The sequence below is a fragment of the Castor canadensis genome, chromosome 16, assembly GCF_047511655.1.
Source record: "Castor canadensis chromosome 16, mCasCan1.hap1v2, whole genome shotgun sequence".
NCBI lineage: Eukaryota > Metazoa > Chordata > Mammalia > Rodentia > Castoridae > Castor > Castor canadensis.
In genome coordinates this window covers 21,077,304-21,099,208 of record NC_133401.1, presented here as the reverse complement: position 1 = coordinate 21,099,208, position 21,905 = coordinate 21,077,304, and the positions used below count along the sequence as shown (strand labels likewise).

Sequence of the window (21,905 nt, the reverse complement as noted above, 5' to 3'; positions counted from 1 at the left end):
AACTCCCACCGTCAGGGTAAGAGCATCACCAGGAAGGGTGCAGTGTGGGGGGCCCCACAGGAATCCAAGCCTCTAAAAAGGACTTCCTTACCCCATGCTAAAAAGTTCTGGTGTCCTGGGAACAGCTGAGGCGCTCATAAAACTCAGGTCACAAAGCTGAAGTTCAAGCATGCCTTGGAAACCATACACTGAAATGCTGCTATCAAGTCAGGTGACTGACTCAGCTGCAGTTGTGGCTCAAGAGGGAGACCACCTACTTTGCAAGCCTCAAGCTGAGTCCAAACCCCAGTCCACCAAAACAAAACTAAAAAAAAAAAAGGAGAACGTATCTAGAGTGGTGAGGAAGAAACCAAGGTATCCACTATCAACAGGAAATTAATTTTATTTTCAAATCCAAAGGGCCAGAACAAATTAACTCCTACCCCTGGAGGGTGAACTGAGGTGACCAAGGTTGGGAAGAGGCTTAACAGTGAGGGGCGGGGGAGGAGCTTGTCCACACCAAACAGCTGGAGAGCAAGGGCATCTTCACTCAGGCGCCGCCTCCATCAGATACCCGTTCTCTGGAGCGAGGTACCCGTCACCGCCCTCAGATTCCATGTACAGATCTCGGCCATCACCACCCAGCCCCTCCAGCCCGTTGTCCTGGCCACCGCCGCCGCCTCCACCTCCGCCTCGGGCCTCATCCCTGCCCCGCTCACCACCCCGCTCCCCCCTCTTGTGCTCGCGATCCCGGTCGCGGTCCCGGTCCCGACGCCGCTCCCGCTCGCTTCGGTGGCTGCGACGTCGTTCCCGGTCACGATCCCGACCTTTCTCCTCTGGACCATCAGGGCCATCAGGACCAAGCTCCCCAGGAGGCCCATCATCAGGAGGTGCATCACCAGCCTCAGAAGGCTCAGCCATGTCGCCGCCGCCACCACCACCACCGCCGCCTCCACCTCCGCCGCCACCGCCTCCACCACCTCCTCCTCCACCGCCACCACGCAACTCCTCCTTGCGCTCCCGCTCCCGCCGTGCCCGCTCCCGGCTCCGGCTACTTCGTCGCTTCCGTTCCCGGTCCTTGTCCTTGCTTCGTTCCCTGGAGCGCCGCCGCTCATCTTTGTCTCGACTTCGGGAGCGCCGCCGCCGGTCCCGAGAGCGGGAGCGCCGGCGTTCCCGCTCCTTGTCTCGCTCGCGGCTCCTCTCTCTGCGCTCCCGCTCGCGGTCCCGGTCCCGGTCCCTGTGAGGAAGCGGGGAAGGCCCGGGCCTGGATGAGGTGGGTAGCGCTGTGTGGCAGGGCTCCCCATGTGACCACCCCCCATCCCAGGAAACAGGTCCCCAATCTTACCTCTCATCATAGCGGGATGTATCATCGCGGCCTGAATGCCGGATATTCACATCAGCCCCACCTCTTCTGGTACCACCCAGGCCACCTCCTGCAAGCATGGCAGAGGGACCCAAGGTCAGCCTGGGCAGGCCAGGAAACCAAGCACAGGGGGCCACTGGCCAGGTGCTGTGCTAATCATTTCCAAGCCCTGTTGCCGAGACAGCTGCTTCCACACACGCCACCTGACCTCCAGGAGGTGCTTGTGAGGACATACTGACAAGAACACATCTGACCCCAAAGCCCACACTCTGGCTACCATGTCCCACACAGCCTCTTCCTGCCTCTCTCCTCGCCTGAGCTCTGTGGGCATCAGGTGAAAGCACCAGCTGCTCTGAAGCCTTCCATCCTCAAACGTCAAGAAGCCATGCCAACCCCTCCCCCTTGGCCCTGCCAGGTACCATGAGCATCAGCACCTGCCATCTCCTCACACTCTTTCCTTCTGCCAGTTTCTTCCCTGAAATGACCTGGACTTCCTTGTCTCCATCCTCTACTTCCTCTGAGAGCCTGCCCTGCTTAACTAAGCCCTCCACTACATTCCCCAGGGCCTACCAAAACTCTGCAGCTTCACCTGCACTCTACCAGACGTGCCTCAAGAGGCGGCACCAGGCCTGGCTTTGCCCAGTCTCTGAAGCAAGCACACAGCACCTGGTCTGGAAGGGCTTGGGTATCTGCAAATGAATAAACCAACTCATCTTTCAGATGGAGAACCACTTAGTCACCACATCCCAGTGCCCCGATTCCGCAAAGAAGGTGCAGGTGGAGACATCACTCTCGTGCACTTGCAAAGCCCAAGTCTGCCTTGGGGTGCTCAACTAGGAGCAGGCAGTGGCCAGCTGCACCACTACTTTCAGCTGCCAGGCTGCATCGTGGCGATGGGTGAACCACAGTAGATGGGATGCAAACAGCATCTAAAATAAAATATGTTCTCTCTGAATCCTAGCCACTAGGAAGTGAGCAACCCTCTCCCCCACTTCTGCCATGTTTCTGTCTTCCCACAGGCCTAAAAGAGAGCCAGCTGATCATGGTCTGAAAGGGAGGACCAAAATCGGTCCTCCTTAAACAACCACCACAGCAGAATATAAACACTATTCACTACATATAGAAATGTAGGGAACAATTATTGTTTCATAGAGCCTACATTTGGATTCTACATATTTCTGCACATGTATGAGTGGAGATACATGGCTAACACCATCAGCTTGACTGCCAACTGAACTGGAGGATTCTGGAAAGATTCTGACATTGCAAGAGTGTTCCATCAAAACAGCAGGTGTCAGAGCCTAAGAGCCCATTTCCCCAGAGAGCTGGAGACTAAGTACGAACGTGGTTATCCAGTGCGAGGCCCACCAGTGGCAGGCCTACCCATCACTGGTGTGGGTGACACTGGAGACCAGCAGCAATGCCGAGAGTGGTTGCTCAGGAAAGAGTGAGCACCTTCTCTCAGAACTGCCACCCAGGCATGCTGCCACACAGTCCATGCCCAATCCTGAACCATCAGATGGGCCACTCCATGGAGAACACAGAACAGAGACCGAAGCCAGGCGCTAGTGGCTCATGCCTGTAATCCTAGCTACTCAAAAGGCAGAGATCAGGAGGACTGAGGTTCAAAGCCAACCCTGGCAAACAGTTCATGAGACCCTAGCTGGGGGAACAAAAACAAAACAAAAACAAAAACATCAAAAAAGGGCTGATGGGATGGATCAAGGTGGAAGCCAAGTTCAAAATCCAGTACCAAAAACACCCAAAAAGCAGAGACTGATCCAGGGCTAGGGTCAAGCATAGCTGTGGCTGGCCATGCTGCGCCAGGGCAAGGACACACAAAAGACACCAATCTGCGGACAGCGCAGACATGGCACAGGAGCTGCAGAATGAAGGACATTATGGCTGGGCTGCTCTACCTCCTTACCCTGGAAAGCCCAGCTACCAGGTCCTCTGGAGGTCCCCCTGGCACAGCAGGCCTCTGGACACCCATGGTCCTGAATCAACAAGCCCTTCCATGTTTTAGGAAGCTCAAATGTGTTTGTTAGACTTGCCACCAAACTTGACCTTGACTGCAATGGTCAAGGACAATTAAGAGAGCCAGTGAGGGAGCTGATACAGGAGGCTCAAGGACAAGAGGCTGCTGCTGCCTGGTTCTACATTAGAAGTGTGGTACAGCCAGGCTGAGTCCATGAATGAGTAAACAGCCAAGTGAGAACAAAAGCAAGGTGGGAGCAGAGGAGCAAGTGACACCTGCAAGTCAACTGTGTGACACTGACCACACTGGACATCAGACCTCCAAGTTCAGTGACCGATGAGGTTATTCCTACTGTCCAGGAGGAAGAAAATGAGGCAGCAAAGAGGGCCAATCCACCAGCCAGTAAGCCTGGAAGCCAGCAGCTTGCGGCCAGCCAGCACACGCCATGGTGCTGAGGATACACAAAATAGCAGACGGCGTGGGGAAGAGCATGCCAGCAAGTACAAGATCCAGGTACCCAGTGGGGCCCAAACGTGCTCACCTAGCCGCCGGGGCCTCCAGCCCTTCACAGTTCGGCCCCTTTCCACATCCACAAGGACTCTCCTGCCATCGATCTTCTTGCCGTCTGCGTGCTTGTAAGCGGCTGCAACAGATGTGGGGAGGGGGAAGGGGAGGAGTCCCCAGAGGGTCCTCTAGTCAGCAAAGGGCCCAGTGCTGCAGCATCCCCAACCCCCACAGACCCCCATCATCAAACACACACGCACACACACACCCACCAGCCAGCCAGGCAACTGACAGCCAGACCAACCCTCTCCCAGCCCTGTGTGGGGCCTGCTCCATCACACTGCCTGCTTCCTTCTTAGCACCCCCAATCACTATGGGGGGGGGCAACATGCCCATCCCCCAACCCCCTAAGGCCCCCAGGCTCTCCCCACTTCCACATGATGGAGCAGCCCCCTTGCACCAGGGTGGCCAAAGTTGCTGCAAAGAAACTGGTGGTTAACTTAATGCTGGGCTCTGCTGTGGGGGAGGGGGCTCCTCCACAACCCCAGGCATGCACCCTGGGACATCATGCTGGGGCAGGAGGCCCAACTGGGCCACCCCACGCCCCAGTTCACAACAGTTTTCTTTTTCTGGATTTTTTTTTTTTTTTTTTTTTGGAGGGGGAGGAAGTGAGTGTGAGGAAACAGACATCAGAAGAGAAAATGAACCAGAAGGGGATGGGAGAAGTCTTTGGGAAATGGCAGGGAGCGGAAAGGCGGGGTTTGCGCTCCCAGGGGGCCTGGAGGGCCCCCCAGCAGGGGAAGTGGAGGGAGACGTGCGGTGCTACTGAAAATCCCTGCCTTACCTGAGAAGACTGACCCTGCCACCACCCAGCTCAGCCATCTCTCCCCTCAACACCCAGCCTGACAGTGCTGGGAGCCTAGCCCCTACCTGGGCCCACTGGGGGAGGAGGGGAGGAGTAGAGGATACCAGGGAGAGGCCCTTACTGCTCTTGGGCAGGGCACAGACAGGGCAAACCCAGTGCACCCAAGCCTGTGATGACATGGGGCTGTTGGGAAGGCCAAAAAGTCCCTGTCCCCCTCCCCAGCTCTAGCCTAGGGCACTGTCCTCAGCCAACCACAATACCCTGCCCCGCCCCAGCCCGCTCCCCCCCAAATAACAACCAGAGGAAGAGAAAAAGGTGCCATTTACCGATGCCGGCCTTGCGGGTGTCCAAACCGAGCGGGATGGGGGGGGCTCGGCAACTCCTGGGGGCCTGGCGAGGAGGCGGGCTTCCCGGGGGGGGGACACGGGACCGCTTACCTGGAGCCCCCAAGCTTACCTGAGCACGCGCACAGACCCCACACCCACCACCATGGGGTCAGCTAAAGCTACAGGGAAGGGAGTTGGGGTCTCAGGAGCGTCAAGATGGAGAAACATCTCCTGCACCTCCTAGAGAGGCTGAGGCAGTAAGTGGTGGCCCACGGAAAGCCCATGGAGCAAGGACTGACGGGGAATGGGGGCTGGGAGCCCTGGGCCTGTCTTCCTTGAGCTTAAGAAGGCTAAGAGGCCTTACAACATGTTGCCCTTGGCAATTTCTCATACAGGGTACGGTTCGCTCCACTAGGCGCAGGCCCACCCTCAGTGCAGGGCACAACCTTTCCACCTCCAACTCCATACACCCTCCCACCAGTGGCTGCAGCTCCAAGGCTGGCACGGAGGGGACACACTCTGGGGTCCAGGAGATGGAGTACGGCCATGCTCCGAGGAGGGGCCTCTTGGCCCCTGAGCCCAGAGGAATGGGGAAAGGAACTTAAGGACCAGGGTCAAAGGAACCCTGCTCAGTTCAGTGTCCCAAACCCCAGGAGAGGCCCAACCCAGGAGGATCAGCAAAGAAACGTGTGATTGTGTCCAACTAGGCTTCTCTCTCTTTCCCTCTCTTACGCCTCCAGACAGCGGCAGGTTCGGAAGTGAAAACCTCCTACGCCTTCAGCCGTTGGCAACCTATCTCTCGATCCCTCCCACACAAGCCCAATTCCATGCACTTTGGGGAGCTCCTGACCACCTCTGGAGGGCAGCTGGACAACACAGCCAGCCCCTTGGGAGGCTACAACTGTGGTAAGGCAAGATAGAAAGGGAGCAGAGCACCCTAAGACCAGCAGCCAAAAAGACTCCCAGGCCACCACGTAGCAGCCCCACAGAAGGCATGGGGGCGGGGAGTGATGGGCTGAAGGGTTCCACATGGAGCCCTGGCCCTAGTGTACCCCAGCTTTAGTGTTCCCGCCACCTGCCGCTGATGTCATGAAGCCAGGTAAGTCGAGGGCCGGGTGGAGCCTGACTGGAGAGGCCAGCTGCCTTCCTCATCAAAGCCCACCTTTCCCCTCATGGGATCAGCAAGATTGTTGGAGAGCGTATGGATCAGGGGACAGGAGGGGCAAAGGGCACCCAAATAAGGAAAGGGCTGTGGGTGCGGGGAGGCTGAGGGGCGGCCGGGGTGGGAGGAGGGATGCCTCGCTGCTCCTGAGCTGCCTGGCTAAGCTGGGCTGGTGTGCGGTGCTGAGTGATCTTACCCATGATACAAACCCTTATACCAACCATACACTGAGGTGTTGTAAGGGGAGCGTAAGCATCAGCTGCAAGCCAGCTGCGTGGTGGCTGCAGTGACAATAAGAACAGTCAATTAATACGGCGGCCCCTGGACACGCCGCAGCCCTGCCCACCCCCCCCCCACCCATCCCTGCCCATGTGAACGCCGCGCAGCCTCAAGGGGGCTTTGGAGCTGTGGGGGCAGGCGCTGAACACGCCCACCAGCCCACTGCCCACTGAGGAACAGGGTGGGGGTCAGGGGAGGGGAGGCAGAGGGTCGGGTGGCCCAGCCCCAGTTCTACTGGGGGGAAGAGAGGGCAGGTTCAAAGGCCAGTCCTCACTCCAACCTGGCCGTCCCCACTCCAGTGGGGGAATCATGGGGAGAGGCTCCCCGAAAATCCGACCCCTCCCCCCACCTCCAGCTGGCCCCAGCCCCCACCCAGTTCCCTCCTTGCCCCTGAGGTTCAACGTGTGACACTTACCTCCCCGGGCTCACACACACACGTTGTGGGGAATTTGGTTTTTTTTAAAAAACACGTATATAAAAAAAAAAAAGATATATCAGAAACAGAGGGAGGAGGAGAAGAGACATTGCTAATGTCAGGAATGGCGAAGGGAGGGGTCAGACGACGGGGAAGGGCTGGGCAGCAGAGAAGTGAGAGGGGCAGTGGGAAGGGCCAAGGCGAAAGGTACTCACAGTGCATGTCTCGCTCATGTTCATACTCAATGAAGGCGTAGCCTCGGGGCTTTCCTGACCTCTTACTGTAGACCATGTGTATCTGCAAGCGGACAGGCCGTGTTAGTCCTGCCACAGGGACACCCTATCTATAACAAAACTGGGGGCGCCAGTGATACATCTTCAGACCTCCTCTCTTCCTTCAAAAGCCTCGAGAGACTCATGCTCTAGTGGCCAGAACAGAGGACACAGTGGAAGACAAAGGCAGCTTCCTGGAAAAAAGGACACTTAAGCAAGGACACTGCAAACAACCAGGGATGAAAGTGAGGCCTGAGCTCATCAAACAGAGGAGCAGGAGTGGCAAGGACTGAAGGTTAGGAGAGGTGGGCTAGAGGAGACTGGTGATGCAGCTCAGTGTGCGTGGAACACATGCTGATGAATGGTGGACAGGCACCAGCTCATCAAGTGCCCCCAACGCCAAGCCAGCAGACTTCTGAACTGAATGCCAACAGGGCAGGCACACAACCCAGCATGTGCAAAGCCAGAGAGGCCTGAGGGCCCAAGAGACTGCAGGAGGGTCCTACCACAGGGACAGCAGCAAGGATGGGAACAGCATGGAGGGATCCAGCCTTACAGGTAGTATAGGACCACAGGGTAAAAGGTCTGAAAGGCCAGGCTATAGCTTCTGAATGGGAGCCACCACAGGCTGTAAGAAGAAGGGATAAGGTCATCTCTGGGCATCAGAAAGACCCCCATGGAGTTTCGTTTCGTGGCCATGGCCAAAGTGGCAGCAGCCAAAATGAAGTTCAAACCCTTTGTGACGTCTGTCCAAAGCAAGAAGTGTAAAAGGCATTTCAGTGGAGGAAGACAGCTTTCCAGAAAGCTGAGACAGAAGGACAACGCTCCATCCATGCTCATCCAAAAGGATGATGAACTTAGGTCGTGTGAGGGCACTATAATCATCAACAGACTGGCAAAACAAGCCAGGTTTAGAGGAAGAAATATGTCATCCACACTGAATGGGTGCAGAGTGAAAAGCCAATGGTACAACTGTCCATGTGGGAATTCACCCCAGCACGGTGGTTATCACCAGGCTAAAACTGGACAAAGACTGTAAAAAGACCCTGGAACAGAAAGCCCAGGACTCGCTAAGTTGGAAAAGAGAAGGAAAGTATAAGGAAGAAACAACTGAGAAGATGCAAGAATAAAGCAGTCTTATATACAACTTTCATGAAAAAAAGAGAGACCCCATGGAAACATGTGGGGGTGAGCTACACAGAGAACAAAGGCCTGTTGGGACAGTGGTGGCCAGAATTAGAGAGCATCTCTGAGGGCCCAGTGTTCGACCTGGACCCAAAAGGAGGGCTAGTTCTCCACCTAAGTCACTACCTCTCAGGGCCCCATCATGAATGGGTGTGGTTCTCAATTCACCAGATCCCAGGACTTAACTCTAGGACCCTGAGATTCCAAACTAACCAGAAGTGGGCTGCTGGAGTAGCTCAGTGGTAGAGCATCTGCCTAGCAAGCGTGAGCCTGAGTTCAAACCCCAGTACCACAAAAAATAAAAGCAAAAACAAAAAAACCAACCAGAAGTGGGATGAGAGGCACAAAGTCAGAGTAAAGGCTCCATGAGAGCACCCCACCTCAGCTGGGGGTGTAGTTCACCCCTAGAGCACTTGTCTAGCATGCATAAGGCCTGGGTTCCATTCCCCAACACTGCAACAAATAAATGAAAATAGAACTTAAAAATACTTCCTGACTGGGCAGAGTGGTACATTCCTGAACCATCAGCACTCAGGTGGCTGAGGCAGGAGGTCACAAATTTGAGGTCAGTCTGAACCCTGTAATAAACTACATTATAACTTAAAAAAAAAAAAGAAAAAGAAAGCCACCGGTTACTCATGCCTGTAATCCTAGCCACTCGGTTCTTATTTGTTTTTGTTTTTGGTCCTGAGCTTGCTAGGCAGGAACTCTATCATTTGACCCACACCTCCAACAATCCTAGCTACTCAGAGGCAGAGATCATGAGGATAGCAGTTTGAAGCCAATCCGGGCAAACAGTTCATGAGACCCCATCTTAAAAAAAACCCATCACAAAAAAGGGCTGGCAGAGTGGCTCAAGATGAAGACCTGGAGTACAGGCCCCAGAACCACCAAAAACAAAAAAAGTCCTTGCTACATTTTAAACTAAATAAAGAAATGTCAAAGTTTTGCTCTGTAAGGAAGTCAGCATCTATTTTTGCTAAGGGGCAGACAGCCGACACTTCCGGCTTTGAGGGCCACAGACGATATGGAAACTAATGAGCCTAGCTGACTATGTACCAATAAAATGTTACTTACATAAAGTACAGTTTCCCTGCCCCTGCTTTAAGTCACAGAGCATTCACTATGCCTCATTTTGCCTCCAGTACTCACAGGCTGCAAGAAAGGCTATAAACTCAGGCCATGAAATGAAGAGAGTCCCCAGGGCTAGGAGCCCAGCATTCTCCCTCCCTTTCAGACCACTGTCCTTCGCCTCCCCCCATGAACCCCAACTGAAGACCTTACCCCAACCACTTACTCTTTTGATGGGTCCGTACACCTCGAACTCTCTCCGCAGTTTGGATTCTGTTGTGTCATAGTTCTACAAAGAGACACATAGGAAATTAAATGGGAAAAGAGAGCTGTCCCACAGTCCTCTATCCAGACCCAGGCTCTCAGTGGCTCAGGTTTCCCAGGAAAGATGGGGACTCACCACTCTTGCCACGAAAAGAGTCTTGAAGGCATCACCCTGAGCATTGGGATCATTGTGAGGGTCCCCTGTGCAGGAAAAAAGAGAACCTATAAGTAAGGTGTCCACAGTCTCAGGTACCAAAACAGATACAGATAGATGGGCAGAGGCCAAGGAAATACAGATGGGACTGAGAGAGGCCCCCAAGTTGAAGCAAAGTTGGTGACCTGGAAACCTTGGGCACATCTCTCTCTGAGCTAGTCACTTAAGAACAGTGTTCTGTAGAGAGTGACTGGTAAATGATTCAGCCTGATAGGTAAGGCTTCAGGATGTAGCAGGACTAAATGTCATTTCAGACCTAAACACCCTTGAGGCCCCATCAGTGTCAGGTTGAGGGGATCCATCTAAGCAGTAACCAACCACTAGGCTCTCTCTGAAAGGCACCCTGATCTCAAGGGCTAAGCGTCCTTCCTTCCTCCCTCCTGTACAGCTATACTGCCACCCACTGGACACAGAGGGCAACTACAGCCCATGGGAAAACCTGAGACCAAAGCAATTCCAAGGCTAAAAATGGGGGTCAAGCACCTGCCCTGCTGTCTCCTCTCTGCCCTGAAGCCTCTGGGAGGAACCCAGAGCCAGTGTGAAGCAGCTGAGAAGGGCCTGCTGGTATCAGGCCAGACTTACTGCAGCGTTACAGCTGTAAGACAAGAAGTCATCCTATCTGGCCTCTGTGGAATAATAATCTCCAAAGACGAGAGCCAGGAATCAATTAAAAGTCAATTCTGCTGGGTGTGGTGAGGCCTGCCTATAATCCCAGCACTCAGGAGGCTGAGGCAGGAGAACCTGCCAGTTTGAGGACAGTTGGGTCAACCTGTCTCAAAATAAATAAATAAAAATCGTCCTTTTCACCCATGTGGCTGCCTGGCCCAAAGGTATGCAGTCCATTACAAAGGGCCAACCGTGCTTCAGTGGGACAGGGTTACTGTCAGACATTAAGGGAGGAAATGAGAAAAAGCATATTAATAAGTTATTGAGCACGATACTCTGGCCCAGATACAGTGCTACATGCTGAGCTTTATTTTTCACTATTCTGCAAATGGAAGCAAAATACAACAAACCCCGAGACACAGAAAACAGGCAAAGGGCTGAGAATGGCTATACATCTCATCCTTAGCTTTTTTGAAGTAAGTTTTACAGTACTGGGGACTGAATATAGGGCCTTGAGCTATGCCCCCAGCTTCGCCTAGGCTGGTCTGGAACTCTCAGTTCTCCTGCCTCCAGTACCTGAGTAGCTGGGATTACAGGTAAGCACCACCAAGCCTGGGTATAGCCCAGACCTTTGTATTTTGGGGGGGGAGGTGGGGGGGAGGACTGGGGTTTGAACTCGGGCTTTGAGCCTGCAAAGCAGGTGCTCTACCACTTGATACAAACCTCCAGTCCATTTTGCTCTGATTATTTTGGAGATGGCGTCACATGAACAATTTGCCCAGGCTAACCTGAAACCACGATCCTCCCTATCTCAACCTCCCAAGTAGCCAGGATTACAAACAAGAGCTACTGGTACCCAACCAACCCAGACACATTGTACTGGACTCCCCAGGTGCTAACTTCTTGGCTACTAGTATAAGTCAAGATGACTTTGAGGAATCTCTTAAAAACCAGCACCTTGAGCCCGAATTTAAGGAAATAGCTGTATGGGGACTGACTGAAATTTTGAAGGCAATTCTATCTTCAGGTGTCCTCCCTTGTCTCCACAAATTCCTCAACACACCTCATCCCTGTGCTGTACGCTTCTGTGCCCATGTCTCTCCAACTACACACTCAACAGGTAATTATTAAGCACCCAGTATGCAGATAAACTGTGAAGGTGCTGGGGATGTGGCTGTGAACAAGACGAAAACAAAAAACAAAACAAAAAAAACCCTACCCTCAGGGGCTTGTGCGCTAATGAGGGAACAAGCATGGTAAGTAAGACCAGTCACCACACCAGAAGAGGCAGGCGAGTGGGGAGAAGAATGGATTTGAAGTGGCAGTTACAGAGGCCTCAGAGATAGCAACATGTGACTGAAGACCCCAACACTCGGCAGCAGGTGGCAGTGCACCTCCAACACCAGGCAGAAGTGTGAAACAGATGCTGTCCTGTGAACACTGCCTGCATGGGCAGACAGATGCCAACTGAGAGCTGAGTTTCCTGAAGGGCAACCAGGAAGTACCCAGCAGACAGAAGGAGAAAACACCCTAAACACACTGCATGAGTTCTGAAGTTCTTGTTTACCCAAGTGTGACTAAAGGCAAAAGAACGTGCCACCAAGGCAACAGTACTGAAGTATCTGAAGGAACACATTACCTGAAAGAGCGTGGCAAAGAATTAGGTCAGTGGTCCACGTCAGTATGTACCCCATTCTGCTAGAGATGCAACCCTGAAGAAGGAACAAGCCCAGAGTAGGCCTCCAAGGACTGGACCATGAGGCTGGGAAGCTCCACTAGGCTTGTAGATTGTCAAGATAACATCTCAGACAAGCCTCTGTTTTTCTCATCTTGACAACAGCATTTTTTTTATTGTTTTAATCCTAATATTAACATTTTGCTTTATTTTGTTTGGGCGGGATGGGATTTGAACTCAAGGCTTTGTGCTTGCAAAGCAGGTCCTCTACCACTTGAGCCACACCTCCAGTCCATTTTTCTCATCTTAAAAATGGAAGGAAGCCAGGTGTGGTGGCACACACCTTTAATCTGGAGACTGAGGAAGGAGGATCAAAAGTTCCAGGCCAACCTGGGCTCTGTAAGACCCTGTCTCAAAAAAACAAAAAACAAACCTTCTGCACTTAGGAGAATCTATGAGAAGTGGTAACACGAAGTATATCGGGTGCTCAGCAAGGGAGCAAGGTCCCCTTGAATGGAGGCTATTAAATGTGACAAGGCACAGCAAGCTTCCAGAGTTATGAAAGGAGGCTTGGGGGCAGAGAAGCCCTACTATACTTGAGCCATTCTTTTCTTCAGTTCTGTTGTGGAGAAGTTCAAATACTTGGTGGGTGGAAATAGAGAACAGTACAATGAACTCACAAGAACCAGCTTCAGTTACCAACATGTGCCCAAACTTAACTCATCTCTACCTTTCCCCACTCCCACTGCAGTATTTTAAATCAAATCCCAGCACATACCATTGGTTTCTTTTACAATAAAAAAATTTTTTTTTGCAGTATTTCAACTCAGGGCCTACTTTTGAGCCACTCCACCAGCCCTATTTTTGAGATGGGTTTTTTCAAGATAGGATCTCTCAAACTATTTGCTCAGGATGACTTTGAACCACGATCCTCCTGATCTCTGCCTGAGTAGCTGGGATTACAGGCATGAGCCACTGGCACCCAGCTTATAGTAAAAACTCTTGAAGGAATTATAACCCCAGCACCATTACTGCACCTAAAAAAGTTAACACCATTAATCTCTTAACCTCATCTAAGTCCCATCATTTAATTTTCTTCATTTGGAACTGTTCAAAACGGCTTTTACTGGGAACATGGGCCAAGTAGTTGAGTGCCTGCCTAGCAAGTGTAAGATCCTGAATTCAAACTCCATTACCACAAAAAAAAAAAAACCCTCAAAATGGCATTTTTACTTAGCTCATTTAAACTGGAATCCAACTAAGCTTTAAGTATCATTTGGTAATGTCTTTTGACCTTTTAATCCACATGCTCCCCTACTTGCCCCACCTTGTCATTTATTTGTAACAGTGGGTCACAAGTTTGTCCTGTATATCCCACACTCTCAAATCTGGTACAAAGTGAGTCTGAGTGGGCAAAGAAGGAATTTCTTTTGCAGAGGGAAAAAGAAAGCAATCAGACAGATCAGCACTGTACTTCAGAAAGTGCTGCAGTGGACTTGGGCTGAGGGAGACATACAGAGGTGAAGCAGGTATCATTACTGTGTCATCTGAGCAAGGGCTGCCCTGGCTGGTGGTGGTAGGCAGACATGGAAGAGCCAGATTTGTGACATTTACAGTGTAACAGAAACAGGTCTTGGTGCCAGGCCGGGGACGTTGCTCAGTGGTAGAGCATTTGCCTAGCATGTGCAAAGCCCTGGGTTCCAACCTAGCATCACAAAAAACAAACAAACAGGACAGCAACAAGATCTGACTTGCACAGGCTAGGAGCCAGGTCCCAAAGAAAGCATCCCAAGGAAACTGGGCTGCTGGTGTGCACATGCATGCACATGCGTGTGTATGGGGGGTGTGGGGGGGATTGGAATCCCCATTATGGTTTGGAAACTGAGTCTGAGATGCCCTTAAGGCTTCTGGAGGGGTCATTAAGACATGGTGAGAGTGCTCAGAGAGCTCCCAGACTTGTAGCTGATTTCCTGAGGAAATCAGCCACTACAGGAACTACAGGAATAAAGTTTGGGCAAGTGAATCACCAAAGCCTCACAGGTGCAGGAGACAAACTCACATCCTCTGACCATGAAGTCTTCACCTTAACAACAAAGGGCCAGTGGAGGATGATATTTGACCCACTTGTGAGTTTGGTTAATGACCCAATGTACTTGTCACCTACTCAAATTCCTCCTTACCTACAAGGGATGGAGTATCACAGCCCAAGGGTCAGGGAGCTAGGGACAGAGCCAGGACAGACTCACCTCCTGGGTGCAGTAGCCCTCAAGTGCATTCCAGGCAGGAGGGGCTGAGGTACCAGAGTCTCCCTTCCTACCAAATCCTTGCCCTATGCTCTCCTGCTTAAAAGCCTAACCCCAAATGAAGTGCTTGTCATATGGGACCTGGGGGCTAAATAAGTGACCCAAGCCCTCTTTCTTCACAACAGAACCCTGGGAGAGCAGGGGGCCAGGTATGAACTGGGAAGAGGAACATAAGGGAATGTGAGGAAGTAGAGAGCTAGGAGCAGGAAGGAGACTTACACATTTTTAGCTCTGTCTCTACTTCCTGCTGTCGCCGTTCAATCTTTTCCCGTCTCTGTCAGGAGAAAGGGAAGGTAGAGAAATGAGTGCAGAAAGTGCCTTGATGTCAAGGACCACCTAGAGAAATTGGCTAAAAAGACACAGAGTAAGGAGAAAAAGACATACCTTCCTCTCCATGCGTTCCTCCCGGGTTTCTGCACGAGTCGGAGGAGGGGCATCTCGAGGATCCTGGGAACAGGAAGACAGGTGACAAGGGAGGGGGAACCAAGGGACTCCCACCAGGAAATAAGAATCTCAGCTCCCTTTCACACCCCCTTCATCTACACAAACACACACCAATAGAACCCAGGTCATAAGACACAGGAGAGCAGCACAGATCAGAGCACAGTCCGTGGACCAGCACTGACCACAAATTATTGCCAGTCTATGACAAGGTAAATACAGATATCTGATGTATTCACAAACTTTTACAGCAATTGCACTGAACAATTTTAGGTCCATTGACCACAATAATAAAAACATACTTTTACTGTCCTTCTTTAACAAAAACAACAAAAAAGAAAAAACACTCATATTTGCAAAAACATCAACCCATAAGGGACTGCAAATATTTGTCGCTAACCACAGATAATTTGAGAGGAATTTAAAATGCTAGTGCATAGGTGACTCCTAACTTAAGAACCCAACACCAGGCCAGGTGCCGGTAGCTCACACCTATAATCCTAACTACTCAGGAGGCAGAGATCAGGAGGATCACAGTTCAAAGCCACCACAGGCAAATAATTGGTGACGCCCTATCTTGAAAATACCCAAAAAAAAAAAAAAAAAGGCTGGCGGAGTGCTTCGAGTGGTAGACAGCCTGCCTACCTGAGGCCCTGAGTTCAAACCAAACTTCAAAAAAAAAAACCCAGCACCAGCTGGTGTGGTTTAAGTGGCAGAGCACCTGCTTAGCCAAGTGCAAGGCTCTCAATTCAAACTCCAGTACAAGAAGGAGGCGAGAAGGAAGAAAGGAAAGAAGGAAGGAAGGAAGATAGCCCAACACCAAAACTCCCCTCCTTCCTATATTTAGGATTCTTGCTGCTCCTCACAGCTCTGAGGACAATTATGGAGAACAAAGAGCCAGAGAAGGTGACATGACAGAAGCAGTGACTGGAGGCCCTTGCTTAGGACTGCCAAGGAACTGGACCAGGCCTGAAGCGACAGGAGCTGGACACCCTCCAAGGCCACAGCAGGTCTTAATAGGTCTCACCAACCTCTTGTTAAATACTAACTAGCACATGACCCCCACCATCAAAGGATGCCACTGGCCTGTACCCAATAAATTCATTTAATTGGCCAATAATGTTGTCAAGTGCAAGTTCACCATGGTTGGCAAATGCACCTTTCTGTTACCTACTCATGCAACTCTGACTGCTGTTCCTTGTCCACTGCTAGCTAGAATGTTCCTCTTAGGACTTCAGGCCATGTGCCAGAATTTCTCAGGTTTGCTGATGGCACATGTGGCTATCCCAATTTTTCAAATGAAATAACTGACACCCAGGAGCCCTACTTCTTATTCATTTACCCTAAGGCCAGAGATGAAATTCCTAAGCCCACAGCCTTAAGCACACCAGTACGTGGTGCTCACCTTCTATCAATACTGCCCTCCCCATGATATGAAAACACCAGGTACTATGACAAACACTGACATTCACCAACTGCTTAGTGCAAAGGCTTTAAGTTTTGCCATTCAATTGTCTATGAACATGTTACCAATCCCTCTTGCTGAAGTCAAAGAAACCAATGTATTAAGAGGATACAAAACAGGCTGGGACTCAAGTGTAAGAGTGTCTGTACAGCAAATTTGAGGCCCTGAGCTCATACCCCAATACTGCCAAAAATAAATTTAAAAAATGAAACAACACTTGCCCAAGGTCATACAGGTGATAAATGGCATGGAGCAAAGACGACCTGAGTCCAGAGTCGAATCTTCAAGCACTATTTACTGACTTTTTGTACAACACCTACAAGGGATGTACTGACTCCTTTTAACATGGGGACATGAGGGTGCATCTGACCAAAGCACGTTATATGCACGGACATATCTCAATAAAATCCCTTTGTGCAATTAATATATGCTAATAAAAAATGTCGCTGAGGATCAGAAAAAATAAATCACCTATGTACATCACACAGCTAGAAATGGCCAGAAGCTTGACTCCCCAGTCCAGCTCCCTACTCCCCAGAATCCCAGCCACTTTTATTCTGCTCAGTGAACTCACCTCAAACTCTCGGATGTAGGGCGCAATGCCACAGTAAGGTTGATTGTGGTGTTTTTCATGTGGCAGCTTCTCCAGGGGTGGCAGATATGGGATGGGATCACGGGGGGCAAAAAGGGCCAGAAGGTTGGGCGGCAGGAACTGCGTCATCTCGCCAAGTCTGAGAGCAGAAGGACAACCTTACATTAGGGCGCATCGGTGCAGATGGCTCCCCTATTACTCCCTCACCCTCAGAAATGGGGGAAAACAGAAGCGAAGTCTCAAGACCAAAGCAGGCTTTGTAAGGGCAGAGGGCGATCCTACCAGAATCTACTTCTTCAGGGGGGTAAGAGGTAAATCTGCACGAGAACCCAAGTTCTAGGCGGGAGCACAGAAACAAAGGCTAAGGAGGGAAAGAAAGACTGGAAAGGAGTTTCTGAAGATAAAATCTAAAGGTCTGGGCCAGAAGCTGTAGGGCTGAGAGGTTCCCCGGGGGCTTGTGGCGAATTAAGGAGGCCCAGAGCAGTGGTGGCTGGTGGCTCCGTACCTTGGAAATTAGAGGGAAGGGGTCTCAGGGGTCTGAAGAAGGAAGTCTCTGAGCAACAGGAATCATAAGGAGCAAATCCCCAAGCCAGAGGCTTGTGGGTAATGGATGTGCTCCCAGAGACGAAAGGAATTCTGGGTAAGGGTCCAGGACACACAGAAAGGCGAGATGGAAAAAGGCAACACCGCAAGGGCCTGTGGGTAGGGGACCGCGGTGGGTGGAGGGAGTGCTGAGAGAACAGGGCGCGAGTGCACCGAGGCCTGTGGGAAAGGGGCGCAAGAGTGCTGAGGCGGGGGTCGCAGAAAGGGAGACCCGCCGCGGGGAAAAAGGCTAGAGCCCACCGCAGGGGCTTGTGGGTAGCGGCCCCGCACCCCCGTAAGGCCCCTCAGTCACACTCACCCGCCGCGCGGCTCCCTCCTCTGCTTGACGCTAGTCCTGGGGCTCGCGGCGGCTGCGGCAGCCCCTCAGCAACAAGGACTCCTGCTCAGGCTTCGACTGCGTCCGCGCCCGCTTTGATCGCCTTCTGTCGCCGGCCCAGCGCGCGCACCAGGCCGCTACGCAGAAACCCGCGCGGCCTCAGCTCGCGACGGAACCAGGGGGGTGGAGCCCAGCATCAAATCCCTCCGCCGCCGCACTGCGCGTGCGCCTTGCGAGTAAAATGCTGTCCACACGTCAGGCCCGCGCTGCCGCGGGAACAGCGCATGCGCGACATTACAGCTACGCCTTCGGACTCCTTAAACTCCTTTGCCGCGGACTCCTGGCGTCGGCACTGCGCAGGCGCACTCTCCACCCAGCGTCCTCCTCCACATGCGGCTCTCGACTCCAACCGCTTCTCTCCGCGAGACTCTTCTCGGTGCTCCGCCCCTTTCCCTAACACTTCCCGGATCTTAAGCGTTGCAGAAGCTCCTGTACAATATCCCTCCGCCGCCTGTCAAAGAGTCCGTACGTGGACAGTGTGATTGCGTTTTGACCAACATATTCAATCTATAGCTGTGCATTGAGTACTTTGTGTGTGCTACGCGTGGTTTGGGCTCCGGGGACACAGCATGTAGCAAAGCAAAGTCTTTTCCTACTCAGCCTACGTTGTACTGGGGAGACAAAGGCATTTAAGTGAATAAATATAATTTCAGAAAGTGGACAGTGCAATGAAGAAAACAGTTAAACGGTTGGAAAGTGAGAGGGAGGGTAGTTTTTTTTTTTTTTTTTTTTTTTTTTAGAAAAACCTATTTTAAAAAGTGCTACTGTAAGGGGCACTCAAATTGCTTTTGCTGAAAAGCACTGACTCCTTACTTGGGCCCACAGATTAACTAAAACCAGGAGAAACTTGACATCCCTACCTCCATTTTGTATCTGTCTTTGCCCTAAGCCATTCTCTTTACAATGACTTTGCAATAACCTTGGATTCCAGAAAGAACAGAACTGATAACATCTTTATGACAAGGGGCTGAAACTTGCCATAAGGAACAGTGGAGATTTGCAGGACAGACCACCCCACCAAATGAGAACAATTACTTATAATGATGAGGCTGCACCCTGGAGCAGAAGCAATTATCTCATGGGAACCAGACTGCTCCCCTCAAGTGATGACAGCGATAACATCTTCCCTGGAACCCCTCTGGGAACCCTTGGACTGACATAATGGTCAACCAGAACACACCTGTGACCAGGACTGTTTATGCATACTTTATCCCTGTTCCCAGTTCTTTCATCTGTTTAAACCTATAGCTCATGTCTGTACCCCAAAGATTGCTAAGGATGAGCTGAGTGCTTACTCTGCCTCTTTCCATGACATGTTCCCAGCCATGTAATAAATGTCTTTTCTCTGCCTTCCCCATGACTCTTGATTTGGTGTTTAGGGGCAGGTGCTGGACCGGACCTGGCATATAGAATCTCAGGGTTTGGGCCTTGGATCCCAAAACTCTGGTTTCACTACCTGTGAAGAGTAATGTTGGAAGAAAGGCAGGATAGACAAAACATGGACAAGGTTAGGGCACGTCCAAGTCCAAGTGCCCTGAGGTGGGGCCTGGCTGCAAGATGCCCACATTGTGGGCCTGTGTGGAGGAACGTATTGTAATCTATTGGAAAAAACATGTTCTGTGCTTTAAAGTGTATTCTGAAGGTCAGGTGCTAGTGGCTCATGCCTGTAACCCTAGCTACTCAGGACACAGAGATCAGGAGGATCACAGTTTGAGGCCACCCCAGGCAAATAGTTCGCAAGACCCTATCTAGAAAAAAACCCTTCACAAAAAAAGGCTGGTGGAGTGGTTCAAGGTCCCTGTAAGGTACTGCCGAATAAAGACCATGCCACATGTGGAAAGGAAAGATTTATTGGTCCAGACTGCAGGGCTGTCACTCTTGGGTTCAGAGTGAGGTAGCTTGGTTGAATTGGGTAGTGGGCTTTATAGGAGGGGCCAAGCCATGGGGGAGGGAAAGAGAGTCTGGTCTCTGATTATCTGCGATCACCAGAGGCATGTCTGCTGACTTGCCTGTAGTAGGAAAAGCCTCAACCCATCCAGAAAAGGTGTCAACCAAGGATAACAAATATTTAAGTTTTTTATGAGCTGGCATATGGGTAAAATCAATCTGCCAGTCTTCCCCTGGTATGGAGCCCCGGAGCTGGTGAGTAGAGAAGGAAGGGGGTGTCTCAGGCCACCCTGGGGGAAATCTGGGCACAGGTGGGGCACTCTTGGGTAACTTTCTTATGAGAGATGGAGGGAAGGATGGAAGAATAAAGGCTGAAGAGAGCGGAGAAGGGGCTTAGCACCAATATGACGGGTTCTGTGAATGGCCCTTAGAACCCCTCTGCTTGTGTGTTGGGGAGAACATGTTTTCCATTTAAAAGGAACCATCCTTGTGACCCTGGCATGGCTCCTAGATTTATAAGTCTATTTTGCTCTTCTGATGTATAAGTAGGATTTATCTTAGGAGTGGTTATAAAAAGTGCCATGGGAAGTTCTGTGCACTAGCCGTTTTTGCCTCTACGTCAGCAAAGGCATTGCCCTGGGCAGTCTCTGCAGTGTCTGGTTGGTGTCCCTTGCAATGGATTACTGCTACTTTTGTGGGAAGGTAAGAGGCCTATAGCAATTTAAGAATTAGAGACCTGTTGGTGATGGGTGTGCCCTTTGTGGTGAGAAAGCCCCTTTCCTCCCAGAGAGCAGCTGCACGATGGTGTACAATGTGGTAGGCATATTTAGAGTCAGTAAAGATGTTGGCTGCTTACCCTCAGCTAAGGTAAGGGCTCTGGTTGGAGCGATCAGTTCTGCCTTTTGAGAGGTGGTACCCATGGGAGAGGACTGGACTCAATATGAGGGACACTATGGCATAGCCTGCTCATCTCCTGCCTGTGGAGGAACGGCCATCTATAAACCAAGAAATGTCTAGGTTGGGCAGAGGTGAGCTTGACAGGTGGGGTTGACAGTAAGCTAGGGTCTCTAAGGATTCCAGGCAAGAGTGTTCCAGGGGTGTGGCGTCAGGAAGTAGGGTGGCAGGATTAAGGGGAGGGCAGGCTTGTAAAGTGACATCGGGGTTTTCTATAAAAGTAAGGTGGAAGAGTTGTAGTCTTGAGGGAGACAGATTGGAATGGCAGCGGTGAGACAAGAGGTCAGTCAGCCGGTGGGGGACAGGACAGTGGTGGGCTTTCCAAAAGCGAGTTTGAAGGATTCCTGAGTTAACAGGGCTGCCGCAGCCAAGGCATGCAGGCAAGGCTTACAGCCCTTGACAACAGGGTCAAGCTGCTTGGATAAGTAGGCTACAGGGGTGAAGGTGAGACCCTTCATCTGTCCTAACACTCCCAATGCCATCCCTCCTCTCTCAGTGACATATAGCTTGAAAGGGTCATCTAAGTTTGGGAAAGAGAGAGCAAGGACCTGAAGGAAGGCCTGTTGAAGTTTAAGAAAGGGAGTTTTAATGGGTTTGGCTGGGTCAAGGGGTTCATTTAGAAGGCCCCTTGCGGCCTCATAGAGAGGCTGGGCCAAGAGAGCAAAGTTGGGAACCCATGTACTGAGGTCACCAGCCAGACCTAGGAAGGAGAGTCCTTCCCCTTTAGTAGAGGGGACCATCAATGACCTGACGTGGGCCTTCTGGTCTACTGTAATCTGTCTGGAGGTCGGTGTTAGAAGAACCCCAGGTATTTAACCTGTGGTAGGGAAAGCTGAGCCTTGGAAGGTGAAACTCGATAGCCCTTCTGTGCTAGAAAGTTGAGTAGTAAGGCAGTGTGGTTCTGAGAGCAGGTAAGGGTGGGGCTACAGAGAAGGAGATCATCATATTGGAGCAGAGCACTGGGTTGAAGGTTAAGTGAGGATAAGTCCCATGCCAGAGCCTGGCCAAAGAAGTGGGGGCTATCCCTGAAGTCCTGGGGAAGGACTGTCCAGGTAAGCTGTTGTGCTAATCCTGAGGCTGGGTCCTCCCACATATATGCAAAGAGATTGTGACAATCAGGGTGAGG

The 21,905-nt window shown here is 51.4% G+C and overlaps 1 protein-coding gene and 1 pseudogene across 3 annotated transcripts; one reads left to right on the top strand and one right to left on the bottom strand.

The window, feature by feature from the left end:
• Nucleotides 1-366: 366 nt before the first annotated feature.
• On the bottom strand, nucleotides 367-18,081 carry Snrnp70 (small nuclear ribonucleoprotein U1 subunit 70). 3 transcript variants are annotated; one of them, XM_074057936.1, is made up of 10 exons: nucleotides 17,861-18,081; nucleotides 16,942-17,098; nucleotides 14,846-14,908; nucleotides 14,681-14,735; nucleotides 9,800-9,864; nucleotides 9,626-9,688; nucleotides 7,087-7,168; nucleotides 3,862-3,963; nucleotides 1,325-1,412; nucleotides 367-1,216 (listed from the first exon to the last, which is right to left on the bottom strand). In XM_074057936.1, exons 2-10 carry the CDS (start codon nucleotides 17,086-17,088, stop codon nucleotides 526-528), a joined length of 1,356 nt encoding a protein of 451 aa, XP_073914037.1. In that variant the 5' UTR covers nucleotides 17,089-17,098; nucleotides 17,861-18,081; the 3' UTR covers nucleotides 367-525. The 3 variants fall into 3 exon arrangements, with proteins under 3 accessions (XP_073914037.1, XP_020038864.1, XP_073914038.1); XM_020183275.2 differs by having other exon boundaries at nucleotides 367-1,243; nucleotides 17,861-18,079; XM_074057937.1 differs by lacking the exons at nucleotides 16,942-17,098; nucleotides 17,861-18,081 and adding an exon at nucleotides 12,123-12,195 and having other exon boundaries at nucleotides 367-1,243.
• Nucleotides 6,815-9,378, top strand: LOC109698847 (large ribosomal subunit protein uL24-like; annotated as a pseudogene).
• Nucleotides 18,082-21,905: the final 3,824 nt, after the last annotated feature.